The sequence below is a fragment of the Microchirus variegatus genome, assembly GCF_963457635.1.
Source record: "Microchirus variegatus genome assembly, chromosome: 6".
Classification (NCBI taxonomy): Eukaryota; Metazoa; Chordata; class Actinopteri; order Pleuronectiformes; family Soleidae; genus Microchirus; species Microchirus variegatus.
The window spans coordinates 20,475,858-20,488,772 of NC_139807.1; the positions used below are offsets into that span (position 1 = coordinate 20,475,858).

Here is a 12,915-nt window from a genome sequence, read left to right on the forward strand (position 1 = left end):
ACACATTCTAAACTTCTTCCCCTCTTGGCAGGCAGTGAAAGGCACCATGAGGAAAGCATGCAAGTGTCACGGAGTGTCTGGGAGCTGCAGCATCCAAACCTGTTGGATGCAGCTGGCAGACTTCAGGGAGGTTGGAAACTATCTGAAGAAGAAGCACGAACAAGCAAAGAAGCTAGAGATGGACAAGAAGCCCGCGAGGGCTGGGAACAGCGCAGACAACAGGGGAGGCATTGCGCACGCGTTTCGTGGCATCCCACGGACGGAGCTCGTCTACCTGGAGGATACCCCGGACTACTGCCTCAAGAACCAGAGCATTGGATTCCAGGGCACCGAGGGACGGGAGTGTCTGAAGGGGAACAAGAACATGTCCCAGTGGGAGAGGAAGAGCTGCCGCAGACTGTGCTATGAGTGCGGCCTCAGAGTGGTGGAGAAGCGCATCGCGGTAGTCAGCAGCTGCAACTGCAAGTTCCACTGGTGCTGCACAGTGAGGTGCGACAAATGCACGCAGATTGTCACCAAATATTACTGTGCGCGCAAAGAGAGCGGGAGGAAACAGCATAATAAAGTCAAGCGCAGGCACCGTGCGCGCCGGCACTGATCCTTATCTGTTGCAAAGACTATGCAGCCAATTCTGCTCATTTATGGACACAAATGAGCATTGTACAGTTTCTTTCTGTCAAGTTAATTGAAGATTTTAATGCACTTTATCTTAATGAGAGTTCATCCTGATTGTATATATGCAGGGTGAGAACCAAACCTTCCCTATCCGTGCTTGGTTTTGTTGTGTTTGTCTATTTTATTTGTACAAATTGAAAATGTTAATAAATATTTTAATTATAGTCATGACTCTCGTCTGGTTCGTTAGTGAATCTGTTGATAGTTTGTTTATTGGTGGCCTGGTGTCATATCGCGGAAGAAAATAAACCGTGACCTGTGATGGCAGCCTTTGAAGTGCGCATAAGGCGTTTCCTGAACCTGTCACCCAATCAGCTTTCTCGAACCTTGAGGGACAAAGCACGGGAGTCCCATTTGTTCTTCATTCATTCAAGAGAGTTTGAGCAGGCAGGGTCAAAATTAGCAGATCTCTCCACGTTTTGAGCTTCAGCAGATGGAAATGGTGCAGTTTATATTCTGGCTCCTGCTGCCTCTTTTGTACAAAACGTGTCCGGGACATGCTTGGTAAGAAACGATTACCGTATTTCCACTTTTTCATGTATGCGTAAAGTTAAAACGTATCTGATTATTTATGCTCTCTCTTCTCCTAAGGGTGGCCAGTAACTTTCTAATGACGGGACCTAAGGTAAAAAGAAAAGCTGGATTGTTTTTACCGAGTCAAATAAGAACTCAAAATGTGATTGAGATGGGGAAAAACATAAATTAAAGAGAATAACTGTCACTACCTCTCCCGCAGGCCTATCTCACTTATGCAAGGAGTGTGCAGGTGGGCGCGCACAGTGGGATTGAGGAGTGCAAACAACAGTTTGCGTGGGACAAATGGAACTGTCCTGACAGCGCCACTCAGCTCAAAGGGCTAAGACGCGGTAGGTGCAGACACAAACATGCATTTCCTTCAGGAATTTATATTTAAACACGTTTAAAAAGTGCTCTGTATTTTATTATCTGGTCAGACCATGTAGTTTGTACAATGTTCCATCATAAATTGAATTATAAAACTAAAATATTACATTAATGAGTAAAATGCACCTTAGTTGTTGATAAATACATGACATAAAACTGTATATGGGTACAGTACAAAAAGTACTATGGCTCATTACATATGCAAACGTCTTTGGCCACCATTAGATGTGTCATTTATAACAAAGCTATAATGACCAGGCAGTATAAAAATAAAACATTGCTGTGAAAAGGCAAAAACTATTTGCTGTGAAAAAGGTCTATTACACCAGTTTATTTAAGTCATGCTTACGCGATTACATACACTATAAGTTAAACTCTGACACCTTGGTCATAAATAAGACCAACTTTCAGTAATACCATTTAAATCCAAAACGCCAATGATCACAAAATTGTAAAACATATCTTATATATATGATGATAAAGAAAGTGCAGTGCAGGTTTTAAAAGAAATAATAACAATAAAAAAAGCTGCATGTGATAGTTTTTTAAATTTTCACATTAATTGTATACTTTTGACCTAATTATTTTAACTTTGAAGTCTAAAAATGTCTTTCTTATTGATCATTAATAAATATATATGATTGCATGTTCACAGCCACAAGAGAGACTTCCTTCATCCATGCCATCAGTGCAGCAGGGGTCATGTACACTCTTACCAGGAACTGTAGTCTGGGAGACCTGGACAACTGTGGCTGTGATGTCTCCAAGAATGGAAAAATAGGTGAGAAAAAAATAATAATAAAAAGAATTACATAGGACTTAAATCTTTTTTTTTTTTTTTTTTTTAAACAAGGTATTTTCTTTTATAGTGATGAAGTTGGTGATTTTATTTGCAGTGGTGTTTTGTGTGTGGCAGGTGGTCGTGGCTGGTTGTGGGGTGGCTGCAGTGATAACGTGGATTTCGGGGAGAGGATTTCCAGACAGTATGTGGACGCACAAGAGACTGGTCAGGACTCCAGGGCTGCAGTCAACTTACACAACAATGAGGCCGGACGGTTGGTGGGTAATATAATTCACAATCACTAAATCTCACACTGCAGTTTTTTAAGCCGTTCACATGGACTGTACTGTATATAAAAAAGGGAATATGTTTCTTGATGGAGGTGATATACTCCTTTCTAAAGCTTTGAGGTTTGACTAACATGTAATCTTTTGCAACCAGATGTTCACAGACATCACCTGCAACCAGGCACTTACTGGAAAAAACAGCTGTCAATCACACTAAAATTAACTTATATGTGTTGTCAGCACATATCTAGTTTGTCTATTTTCCTTTATATGAGAACATCCTTTTACAAAATGTACATCACATCCTATTGAAGAAGACCACAAACTAGTGATTGAAACCCTTAACTCTTTAGGAAAATGTTAACTTACTGGCAGATCTGCTACTTCTGAACAACTCCCCAGCCTTCACTTTTCATACTGAAAAACACACACACACACAAACAAACACACACAGTCTGGTCATTCGCAGTAATTAAATTGTTTCCTCCTGATTTCCAACAGGCTGTGAAGGCAACAATGAAGCGCATCTGCAGATGCCACGGTATGTCTGAGAGCTGCAGTGTCAAAACGTGCTGGATGCAGTTGTCAGATTTCCGAGAGATTGGCAACTACTTGAAGATCAAACACCACAATGCACAAAAGCTGGACATTGACAAAAAGCGCATGAGAGCGGGCAACAGCGCGGACAGCCGCAGTGCCATCATGGACGCATTCGGCAGCATTGCCAAAACTGAGCTCCTCTACCTGGAGGACTCTCCGGACTACTGCAGGAGGAATGTCAGCCTGGGCCTTTACGGCACCGAGGGCCGCGAGTGTGTGCAGCATGGTGAGGGTCTGACCCAGTGGGAGAGGAGGAGCTGCCGCAGGCTGTGCCATGAATGTGGCCTGAAGGTGGAGGAGAGGCGCACAGAGGTGGTGAGCAGCTGCAACTGCAAGTTCCACTGGTGCTGCAAGGTGAACTGTGACAACTGCTCCCAGGTGATTGTCAAACATTTGTGCGCCAGAAGGGAAGCTGGAGAGGGACATGGCTTTAGATGGAGGCACCGAGGACCCAAATAATCACAAACATAAGTTATATGAATCCGTTTTATGTCTTGTTGAACATCTGTTTGCACTTTTCAATCATGTTTTTTCTCATTTGTACTTGTATAAAGAATTGACTTTCTATTTATGATCAAAATAAATAAAGAATAATTAAAAACAATGCCATGTTTTCATTCAGTCAGCAGAATTATAGAACTTAAATTTCCTGCGTTAAAGAATTTGTGACATCTAATGGTGAAACAGCAGAATGTAACAAATGCTCATCCCTCCCTTTCCACCTTTGCATGTCAGAGAAGATGTCATTCTTGATTAGTGTTTCTGCTTCAAAATACAGCATAAGATGGCGGCATCCATAAAGCAAAGCCCTTGACTTTCGCACATAAAAAGGCAACAATTTTAAGAAGAAGAAAGAATTATACACTTATTAGCACTGCATCTAACGATTGTTTTCACATTTACCAAGCCCCATGACATGGGGAACAAAAACTTCTACTACAACTAATTCATTCCTACAAAATAGGTGGAATGTCCATCCATCCATCCATCTTCATCCTCCACATGAGGGTCGCTGTGCCAATCTCAGCTGACATAGGGCAATAACACCCCGGACAGTTTGCCATTCCATCAAAGGGCTACATGGAGACAGACAACCATCCACTCTAACACTCACAGGTCAATTAGTGTCCAATTAACCTAATCCCCATATTGCATGTTTTTATGTTTTTGGACTGTGGGAGGAAACCGGAAAACCTGGGAAAAATCCACCTCAAAATTAATAACATTCTAATAATGTTATTAATGAATAACATAGAGTTTTTATTTTAGCTTGAGAATAGAAGAAAGATATTCTCAAAAGCCTGGCATTGCAAGGAATCATTAATAGCGAGAGGCATTTAATCAGAATATTAACAGCCAGGTTACTTTACAGGTAGCAACGTAACCTCACCTCTGCCTTGCTGAATTGGGGCGGGAACAAATTAGTATTGCATGGCCACATCAGTATATTGTGCACACACTTTACCTATCGTGGGAACAAAATAGTATTTAGAGGTTGTTTTTTTTTCCCCATGTCATGTCTCAGGCACATTTAATAAATATGTTGATTATTCTTTGGTTTGATCCATTATTTATTTGGTCCATAAAATGTCATAAAAAAAAAAAAAGGTGACGGTGTCTCCCAAGTTTACACACACACTCAAACTGAAGAAGCTGAAAAATCAGAGAGCCAGTTTAATTATTTAAAAAAAACAAAGATAAAATTGCTGCAGCTTAAGTAATCGAATAATCATTGCTGCCCTAAGGCTAATACAGACACACTTATGGGTAGCATATTGAATTTCTGCCAATAAACCTGACTAAATGCTTAACACATGGACTTTAATAAATCCCAGGTCAACACAACTTGTCTGTTAGAATAAGAATGAAGTGAATACACTAACAGCGGATTACATGGATAACATGGTGCATTCCACACCTAACCAAGGTGTTGATCCACTACCACTTTGATGTCAATGTGTATTGATTCATTCAAAGAGCAGCGAGGCTTTGAAAGACAAATTAGGAAGAAGTATTTCCACTTCTACAAGTTAGAGGGTATTTGGCCTGATAATCCTGCCTATCCTGGCCTTTGTCACATCCCACAGGCAACGCAAATGTATCACAATACATCAAAGCTTGGGAGGGGGGACGTGTTGACTCACTGTCAAAGAGAGAAATTTGATTTCCATTTACAGGTTCTCACACTGACCGAGATCCTGCTCTACGACAGTGAATCCATCCAGAAGAAGAAAAAAAAAGAAGCATGATTCACATTCCACATTGAACGCAAAGTTCATTTATAAGCTTATAATTTAATAAAAAAGTAATTAGGTCTGAGAGGAGCCTCGTCTCCGCCCACTGGCCTATCTGTGTCTAAAGGAGTCATTCATTTGCCTCCTTCCTGCCTCTACCCCCTGTATCTCCAAAAATCTTCCTCTCAGCTGGACGTGTCATAAATCTGTCACAGGCTCAGCATCATGAGTGATGGCATGGATATTGCCTTCATCAGGGGGTCCAATGCCCTGGAGGGGGGAGGGGGTGTGGGCTAACAGAAAGGGGGCTGGTTACATGACTGTTACACTCCCTTTTCAGAGCAGTTAGTGTGGAAGCAATACACAACCAGTTTGACTGAGAAATGTCAGATCAACTGACGTCACCAGATTGCGAAGAACTGAGGTAACGACATAATCGAACTAGAGAAAGCCTGGGCCTCTTACTTTCCCAACATGTCGGTATATTCTCCTGTGTCACAAGGTTAACGGTAGTTTTAAAAACAATCCAGAAACCAGATCACAAACAAAAACTCATCATTTATTCCTTGGGCCACATACACCAAAACATTTTCATCCAAATGTGTTTTTGGTCAAAGCTGCCAACAGGCAGACAGGCAAATGCGGCGAAAAAAATAGAAATCCCCCCCCCCCCCCCCCCAAAAAAAAAATCCCATCTGGGTCAGTGCAACTCATGGTTCCAAAGTCAATATATATATATAAAAGTAAGTAGATACACCCTGATACAACATTATCATCCTGAAGTACAGGCCATGGAGACGAGGGAAATTTAAGTTCAATTCTTTCCATTCCATAGTGTTTAGTCGGATCTTAGGCACCTCGAAAAACAACTAGTGAGTTGACCTCAGAGCTTGCATTGGGGTATGATGATGGAAGATCTCAGTGAGATAAGTTGATGCCAGTGGAGGGGTTATAATATAATAATTTTTTATATTCTTTATAGGAACAATGGTTTGGTGTACTGTACAATGATACATTTATGCAATGTGCAAACACACTGATATGACATATCTGGCATATATTTGTGCCCATAAATATGCTGAAAACCGGAATCTCCTGTATTTTTGGGCCTTTTCACTCATCATCCAGCCCCGTTAGAACTCAAAGCCAGACTGGAGCTAGATTTATAAACCATATAAATAAAAACACCAACACCATATCAGAAGTTAACTTGAAGTATGACTTTGTTTGCACAAGTGAACACATTTTGTGTCGAGACTGGATCCAACTCACATGGCAGAGCTGACCTCTGTGTCTTTACCCTCCCTCCATCTCTCTTTCACCCCCTTTCAGTCTTATCCAACAAAGCCCCAAAATATCTTATACATCATCATGAATACATAATTTTATCATATTAACAGGTAAAACATGCATGACCTCAGTGAGCCATGGGACCTGAAACTGCACTGGTTTGGACCCTGGATCATAATCCTGTGTGCAGGTCTAATTTTGAATATTGATTTCACTCCATTCAAGATATAAGAAACAATAAGGACCACATTTGAAAAACTACAAACACCACACAAATCAAGACGTTTTAGGTGAATGTACTTTTATTAAGGACATATTAAGATAAAAAAAAAATCCATGAAAGGGACTGAAAATTTATGAAACCAACACTAAACACCAAGTAGAAAAAACAATGACTCAGATTAAGAAGGAACAGGTCACACTTTCACAGACCAAAACATTCCGTCTCATCCTTCCCCATTTGTCTGTTTGCCTGTGGAGAAGTCCTGTATTTCCCATGATGCCCTGCTGTGTGTTAATGAAGGTTTTGCTCTACTGGAGGCCCTCACTGCTCTGCCCCTTATCTCTGCTCTCACTTGGTAACATTATTGGTTCCATCCAATGCAAGCAAGATGACCACATGCGTTCGTCAATATAAGCTTAAAAAAACATTTGCAACAAAATTAGCTTTATGGTAATATATATGTTTGTGTCCCCTTCAGATAACTGTAACCACTCTGTGCTTTCAGATTATTACTTTACACTAATTGCTCTTTTACTTGCATTGTAATTACAACAATTATTTTCAAATTCTTTCATGCCTCCTCTACAGTGGCAGAATTGTGTCTTCCATATGTTTCCCAATCAGGACAGAGGAGGGAAACTGTGGGAGGGTGGGAGATCTCCTACAAGGACCCCCCAGCAGGACTCATGTATTCACCCAGACATGCCTGAGGGTCTAGGGGGATCTGAGCGTGATTGATCATCCCCTTATCCCCCTCTTCCCACCTCTCTCACCTGGGTGTGAGATGCCAAGAGGCCTGACATGGGACAGGCTGCAGGAAAAGATCTGACAAACACAGCCTTTCAAATGACTATGCTGTTGATAAAATAGAGACCAGAATATAACTGGCAGAAAAAACAACACATTCAACACAACCCACACAGTGTCAGACAACGTCAGACAAATCAGCAGGCTCTATGTTTACCAAGACTTTCTCTGCAGTGCGTGTGCACTAATGACACATCATACAGTATGTGTGTGCTTACGGAGCATGTCTGTCCAAATGTGAGGTTGAGGTTTGTAAGGGGAAAGGAATCAACAGTGTTGTTGAATACATGAAGGCGGCGACCAGCAAAGATAAAACATCACACGTTTTATACCTAAGATCTTTTGTCTTGTTGAGATAAATTAACATCTGACATTTACCTTAAACTGCCCTGTGTAATATGTCCACAATATGAATGTGTCTACAGCAAATGACGTATCCATCCTTTTACATTCCATGAGTGTCATTTCATTGATATCTGTTTACCAAACGGAGCTTTTGATAAATAATCCATTAGTAAATGGCTGTCAAGGCATGAAGGTTAATTTCGTGGCTATACACAACAGGTCTTCATACATTCTTCAATATCTTATCATCATCATGCTTTTGGGTGCTAATGTAACATTATTTGGGTGAAAGTTTGATCTTGTATCTTTGTAGAATAATCACGAAGATCCAAAGTGAAATAAATTAAGTGGATCAGAAGAAGAGGGCCATCTATTGCAGGTAAGAAATTTTTATTTTTGTGCAGATCAAAGCCATGTTGAGGTCCACGTCATGATGAAAAAAAGACTTCAACTATGGAATAGAGATAAGTCAATTGCTTCTTAGGGCATGAGAACATAATTTGCACAGGATGAAGGAAGAAGTTTGGGACTGAAGAGTTTGTCATTAAAAATCAGCATACTTTATATACTTCAAACAACTAAGCCTCGAGTTAGAATGCTGCCGAGATAGCGCAGTTGTGAGAGTTGGTGCCCCATTAAAAGGGCTCATTGCAGAAACTCGGATTTGATACCACCCACAATCCATCTACATGTATCTTCCCCATTTCTCTTTTCCATCGTCTAATAAATTATGCCAAAGTGCATGTTGTGATGTTGGTGGCCGTTATGCTCATTATTTAGCTCACACATATGTCCTGTCGACAGGAAGTTGGAAGTGAAATTCAACTTGAGGGTTCCTACCAGGAGGAATAGATGATTATGCAACGATATCTGTGATCTGACTGAGCCACAAGACGGCTCTAGAGACGCTGTGAAGACCATCCCCACAGAGGTAACATATAAGGTATACAAACAAATGTAGTCACATGATGTTCATCTTTTAAAAATGATTACACTTCCACACCAACCAGGAATCAACCCTTCCCCTCAGAGATCTTTAAAAACACCAGGTCATTGTTTCCTTATGTTTGTATTTACTATTCCACAAACCCTGAAGCCCAATTTATACTCCTGCGTAAAGTGCTCTATGTAGGTTACGCAGAGCATGTCACAGAGCCTCTGCGTCGTCTCCGACTGCATGAAATATTTTTTAAGTGTCCGTCACTCCGTCAAGGAACAACGGAGACGGCAAGAGCTGTGATTTGTCCTCAGGACAGGCCGAGCGAAGCTGCTCTGTGCCGGCTCACAGTGCGCACCAAGCGTCCACAGAGGCGGAGCTGATCACCGCCGACAACGTCGCTGCCAAACTATAAATACATCATATCTGAATACACAAGGCACATGTTTAGACTCTAAATGGCCGATTTCTCGCCTCAAATGATCTTAAAACTGCGTTCCGTGACACAGAAAAGTGAGAAACGGCCACTGTTTCAACAACAACAGTCTTTCTCTCTCGGACACCATTGCTCACTGTAGCCAGAAGCACAACAACCTTGCGCATCGACCCCTACTGATCGGGCGGGAAATTGCAGCGTGTATCCGTCACCACGACGCAGAAGTATGAAGGCTCGATTTGACGCATTACGCAGTCGGAGAAGTATAATGTGGCCTTAAGACCATTCAAGACAGTGTTAATAATTTGGTTGTGTGTTGATTCCCAATAATAATCTGCATCTCAACAGTAGTGGCCAATCCCTGAAAAGCCCTCCAAAATCAAGTAAGTGCTGGTCATTATGTTGCCTCAATATTGCTGCATTTCCATTTCACACCATACATAATGTCCACAAGAGGGCAGCATTGTCAAGGCTCATAGCTCATCCACAGCAAGTGGCTACAACTGAGAACCTCCAGAACTGCACATATGTCTCACAGGTAGTCAAAACAATCAAGGAAAATAACAAGCATTTTATTCTTCAGAATGTACATTTTTTTTCTTTTTTTCAATTATGCCATGTCTTTTTTCCACTCAGAACATGTGAACTCATGCCACTTCCTGCAGTGTCAGCTCAACCTAGAAAAGAAGAAAAAAGAAGAAAGAACGAGAAGAGGTGGCAAATAGGAAGTGCTCCAACACCTCCAGCAACACTTAGATCAGGATCATTGTCCAGATCCAAAGAAAACTTTTAATGGCTAGTAGCACTCTACATATGCCAGATATCTTTAAGACCGACTTTTAAATTATTGCTTGAGATATTCACATCTGTAATGTAAAGAGCACACATGATATTATAGGTGACCACACATTTTGAGCATTTGCATATAGGTGGGGAAGCTGTAAAAAGAACAATAGGGGCCCTTTTGTCTGTTCTGAGAACGTCAACAGATTTTATTCTCTGACATGGTAACTACAATGTTGTTTAAAACAACTGTTATGTTAAACATATTTGTGTTCGGGTTTTTTTTTATCCCCCCTAAAAAAAACAATAAGCAGAAAGGTTTTTTTTCCTTACTATGAATGATTAATGGTGACTCCAGGTTTTGGATGGCAGCTGGCATGGAGGAAAGGTGACCAGGCATCAAGCTGAATTCGACGTCAGAGAGTTCAACAAGGTCGAGTGCTGCCACAGACTCACATTTCTCGGCCATTCCCTGAAGGAGTATAACAAACATACATAAATACAAGTGTACAACTGAAACATCATAGGGATGTATGTGGAATTGGGCATTAGTGGTGAGGGACAGCTCAAACGGCTCTGCTGAGCATCCTTACACCCAGATGCTGTTGAAATAAGGCAAAGTGCAAAACATTAGGACCCATAACCAAGGAGACTACGACTCCCTTAGCACTGACTGCAACACAACCAAGGTAAACTAAAAAGAGACGACACCTGTGTGTCTAATAACTGTTAAAATGAGAGGGAAATATTGGTGTGCTCTCTCAGAGAAAACCCAGTTCACATCTAGTGGTGCACCTTAGGGAGGGTCTGATGCTGACTTGTGTTGCAATACTTCATTAGGTCACTGTCATGTTTGTGTATGCTGCTGTGCTGCAGTCTCCCCAGGGCGAAAGAGATGATTAGCTATCGCACACACACCACTGCAGCTCACTGATGCCACAGACCAGACCTCTGAAGCGCAGAGCCAATGTTGTGTGCTGCACGCTGCGGGACTCTAACCAGCAACCGGCACCGGGTCTCATGGGCGTTTGCGTCTGTTTTAGTGTTTCTCTATGTTAATTTGTGGTACTACACATATTTCTAGTTTAGAAGACTTTTAAATCCAAATAAATGTCCCAACAAGCCAGTGTCATGTCTTTTATGGCGCCTTCACATACACTTTAAAACAGAGAGAGAATTAAAAAAAAAAACATTTGCAGAGTGGATGACTTGATGAAAACTGTGTTTACACTGAGCATTACCTCCATTCTTCAAGCTGGGGGCCGCTGCTTCACTGCCTCGCAGAAATGCCTGCTTGTCAGGACAGCCGATACAAATGATCAGGTCACACTGCTTCAGCTGGGTTCGCACTGCAGGCGGAACACAAACGTTTATAAATGCCTTCAAGTTATAGTTGTCCAAAAAGCATAAGTTATCAATCAATTTACTTGGAACAAGTTGTTAATTTATTCTACTCCCAATACAGTAAACAATAGAGCTTTGAATTATATATTTTTTTGTTCATTTAAAAAAAAATAAAAAAAAAATAGGTTGAATAAAAAATGCTTTTAAGTTCAAAGCGAGTGCACAGTTGCAATTTAGACAACACAATATGACTATTAAGCTGACTGCCACTTTCCCTGCATCTGTCCCCCATGGCAAAGAATAAGAAGTTTCAACATTGTGCCTCACATCAAACAGCATGACGAAAAACCCATGTGTTAAACCTTCAGTTACTCCTATCTATCCATCAGGAGGGTGCAATCTGACAGACGTCATGGATTAGCATGTATCTTTACACCACTGACATCTTCAAGCAAGGATAAGCTGTGCAACAGTTGGGTATACAATAATTCATTTTTGGCTATCACATTTCAGATCTAGGATAACGGTTACGTCATACGATTTGCATATTTGTAAATCAACAGGGTCATCTTACCGACATTTGGAGGTGTTAAATGTGTGGACAGGGATATAAAGTTAAACCTACATGCTATTTGGGTCATAGAGTTAGTCAGGGAGTCCAGGCCTTTCAGGATGTTTTCCACATCCATGTCAGTGGTTGCGACGCGCTCTCTGGTCTTCTCTGTGTTTTCCATCTGTAAAACAACCAAACCTCATCAGAAACTTGACTTGAAGTCAAACATTGATGAAAACATGATATTAGTAAAGGAAAAACAGGTCTATTAAATAAATATTAAAAAATAAATACAACAGAACACATTCCCATTCTTTGCTTGTATTTATTTATTAATTTAACAAGGTAAATGCATCAAATCACTTTAGTACAAAGAGATTGCCTAAACCTAACATCAATATGCTACAAATCTGAATACACAATACACAAATATTTTGTTTCTCCTAAGGAATAAGAGCACTACATTAAGTACAGTGTTTACTTAAAGCAAAATACAATTACAACTCAGTGTGATACTACTTTAACAAGCTTCCCTCCTTTTCCTCTGTGCAATTCCTTTGAAGTGGAAACTGAAAACAACATCACATGTGAGAACATGTCGCAGCAGCAGTTTCAGGACGTTCGTCCCTCTCAGGCTCCTGGTGACGTTCTCCATACACAGCCACTCTGCATCGGTCACAGGCTTCCTCCAGATTCTTCATAAGAACTCCAAGCTCA

At 41.0% G+C, this 12,915-nt stretch overlaps 2 protein-coding genes across 2 annotated transcripts in view; both read left to right on the plus strand.

Moving 5' to 3' along the window:
* The window catches only part of LOC310928305 (protein Wnt-8a-like), a gene marked incomplete at both ends in the record, with an annotated part of 109,002 nt that extends 108,404 nt beyond the window's left edge, over positions 1 to 598 (plus strand). The window contains one exon of the mRNA XM_083890828.1: positions 32 to 598. Coding sequence (XP_083746954.1) covers positions 32 to 598 — 567 coding nt within the window. The remainder of the gene's footprint in view (positions 1 to 31) is intronic.
* A 516-nt stretch (positions 599 to 1,114) lies between these two features.
* LOC310928306 (protein Wnt-8a-like) lies at positions 1,115 to 3,705 on the plus strand (the record flags this gene model as incomplete). Its single annotated transcript, XM_083890829.1, has 6 exons — positions 1,115 to 1,179; positions 1,267 to 1,300; positions 1,412 to 1,541; positions 2,234 to 2,359; positions 2,495 to 2,637; positions 3,148 to 3,705. 6 exons carry the CDS (start codon positions 1,115 to 1,117, stop codon positions 3,703 to 3,705), a joined length of 1,056 nt encoding a protein of 351 aa, XP_083746955.1.
* Between the last annotated feature and the right edge of the window lie 9,210 nt (positions 3,706 to 12,915).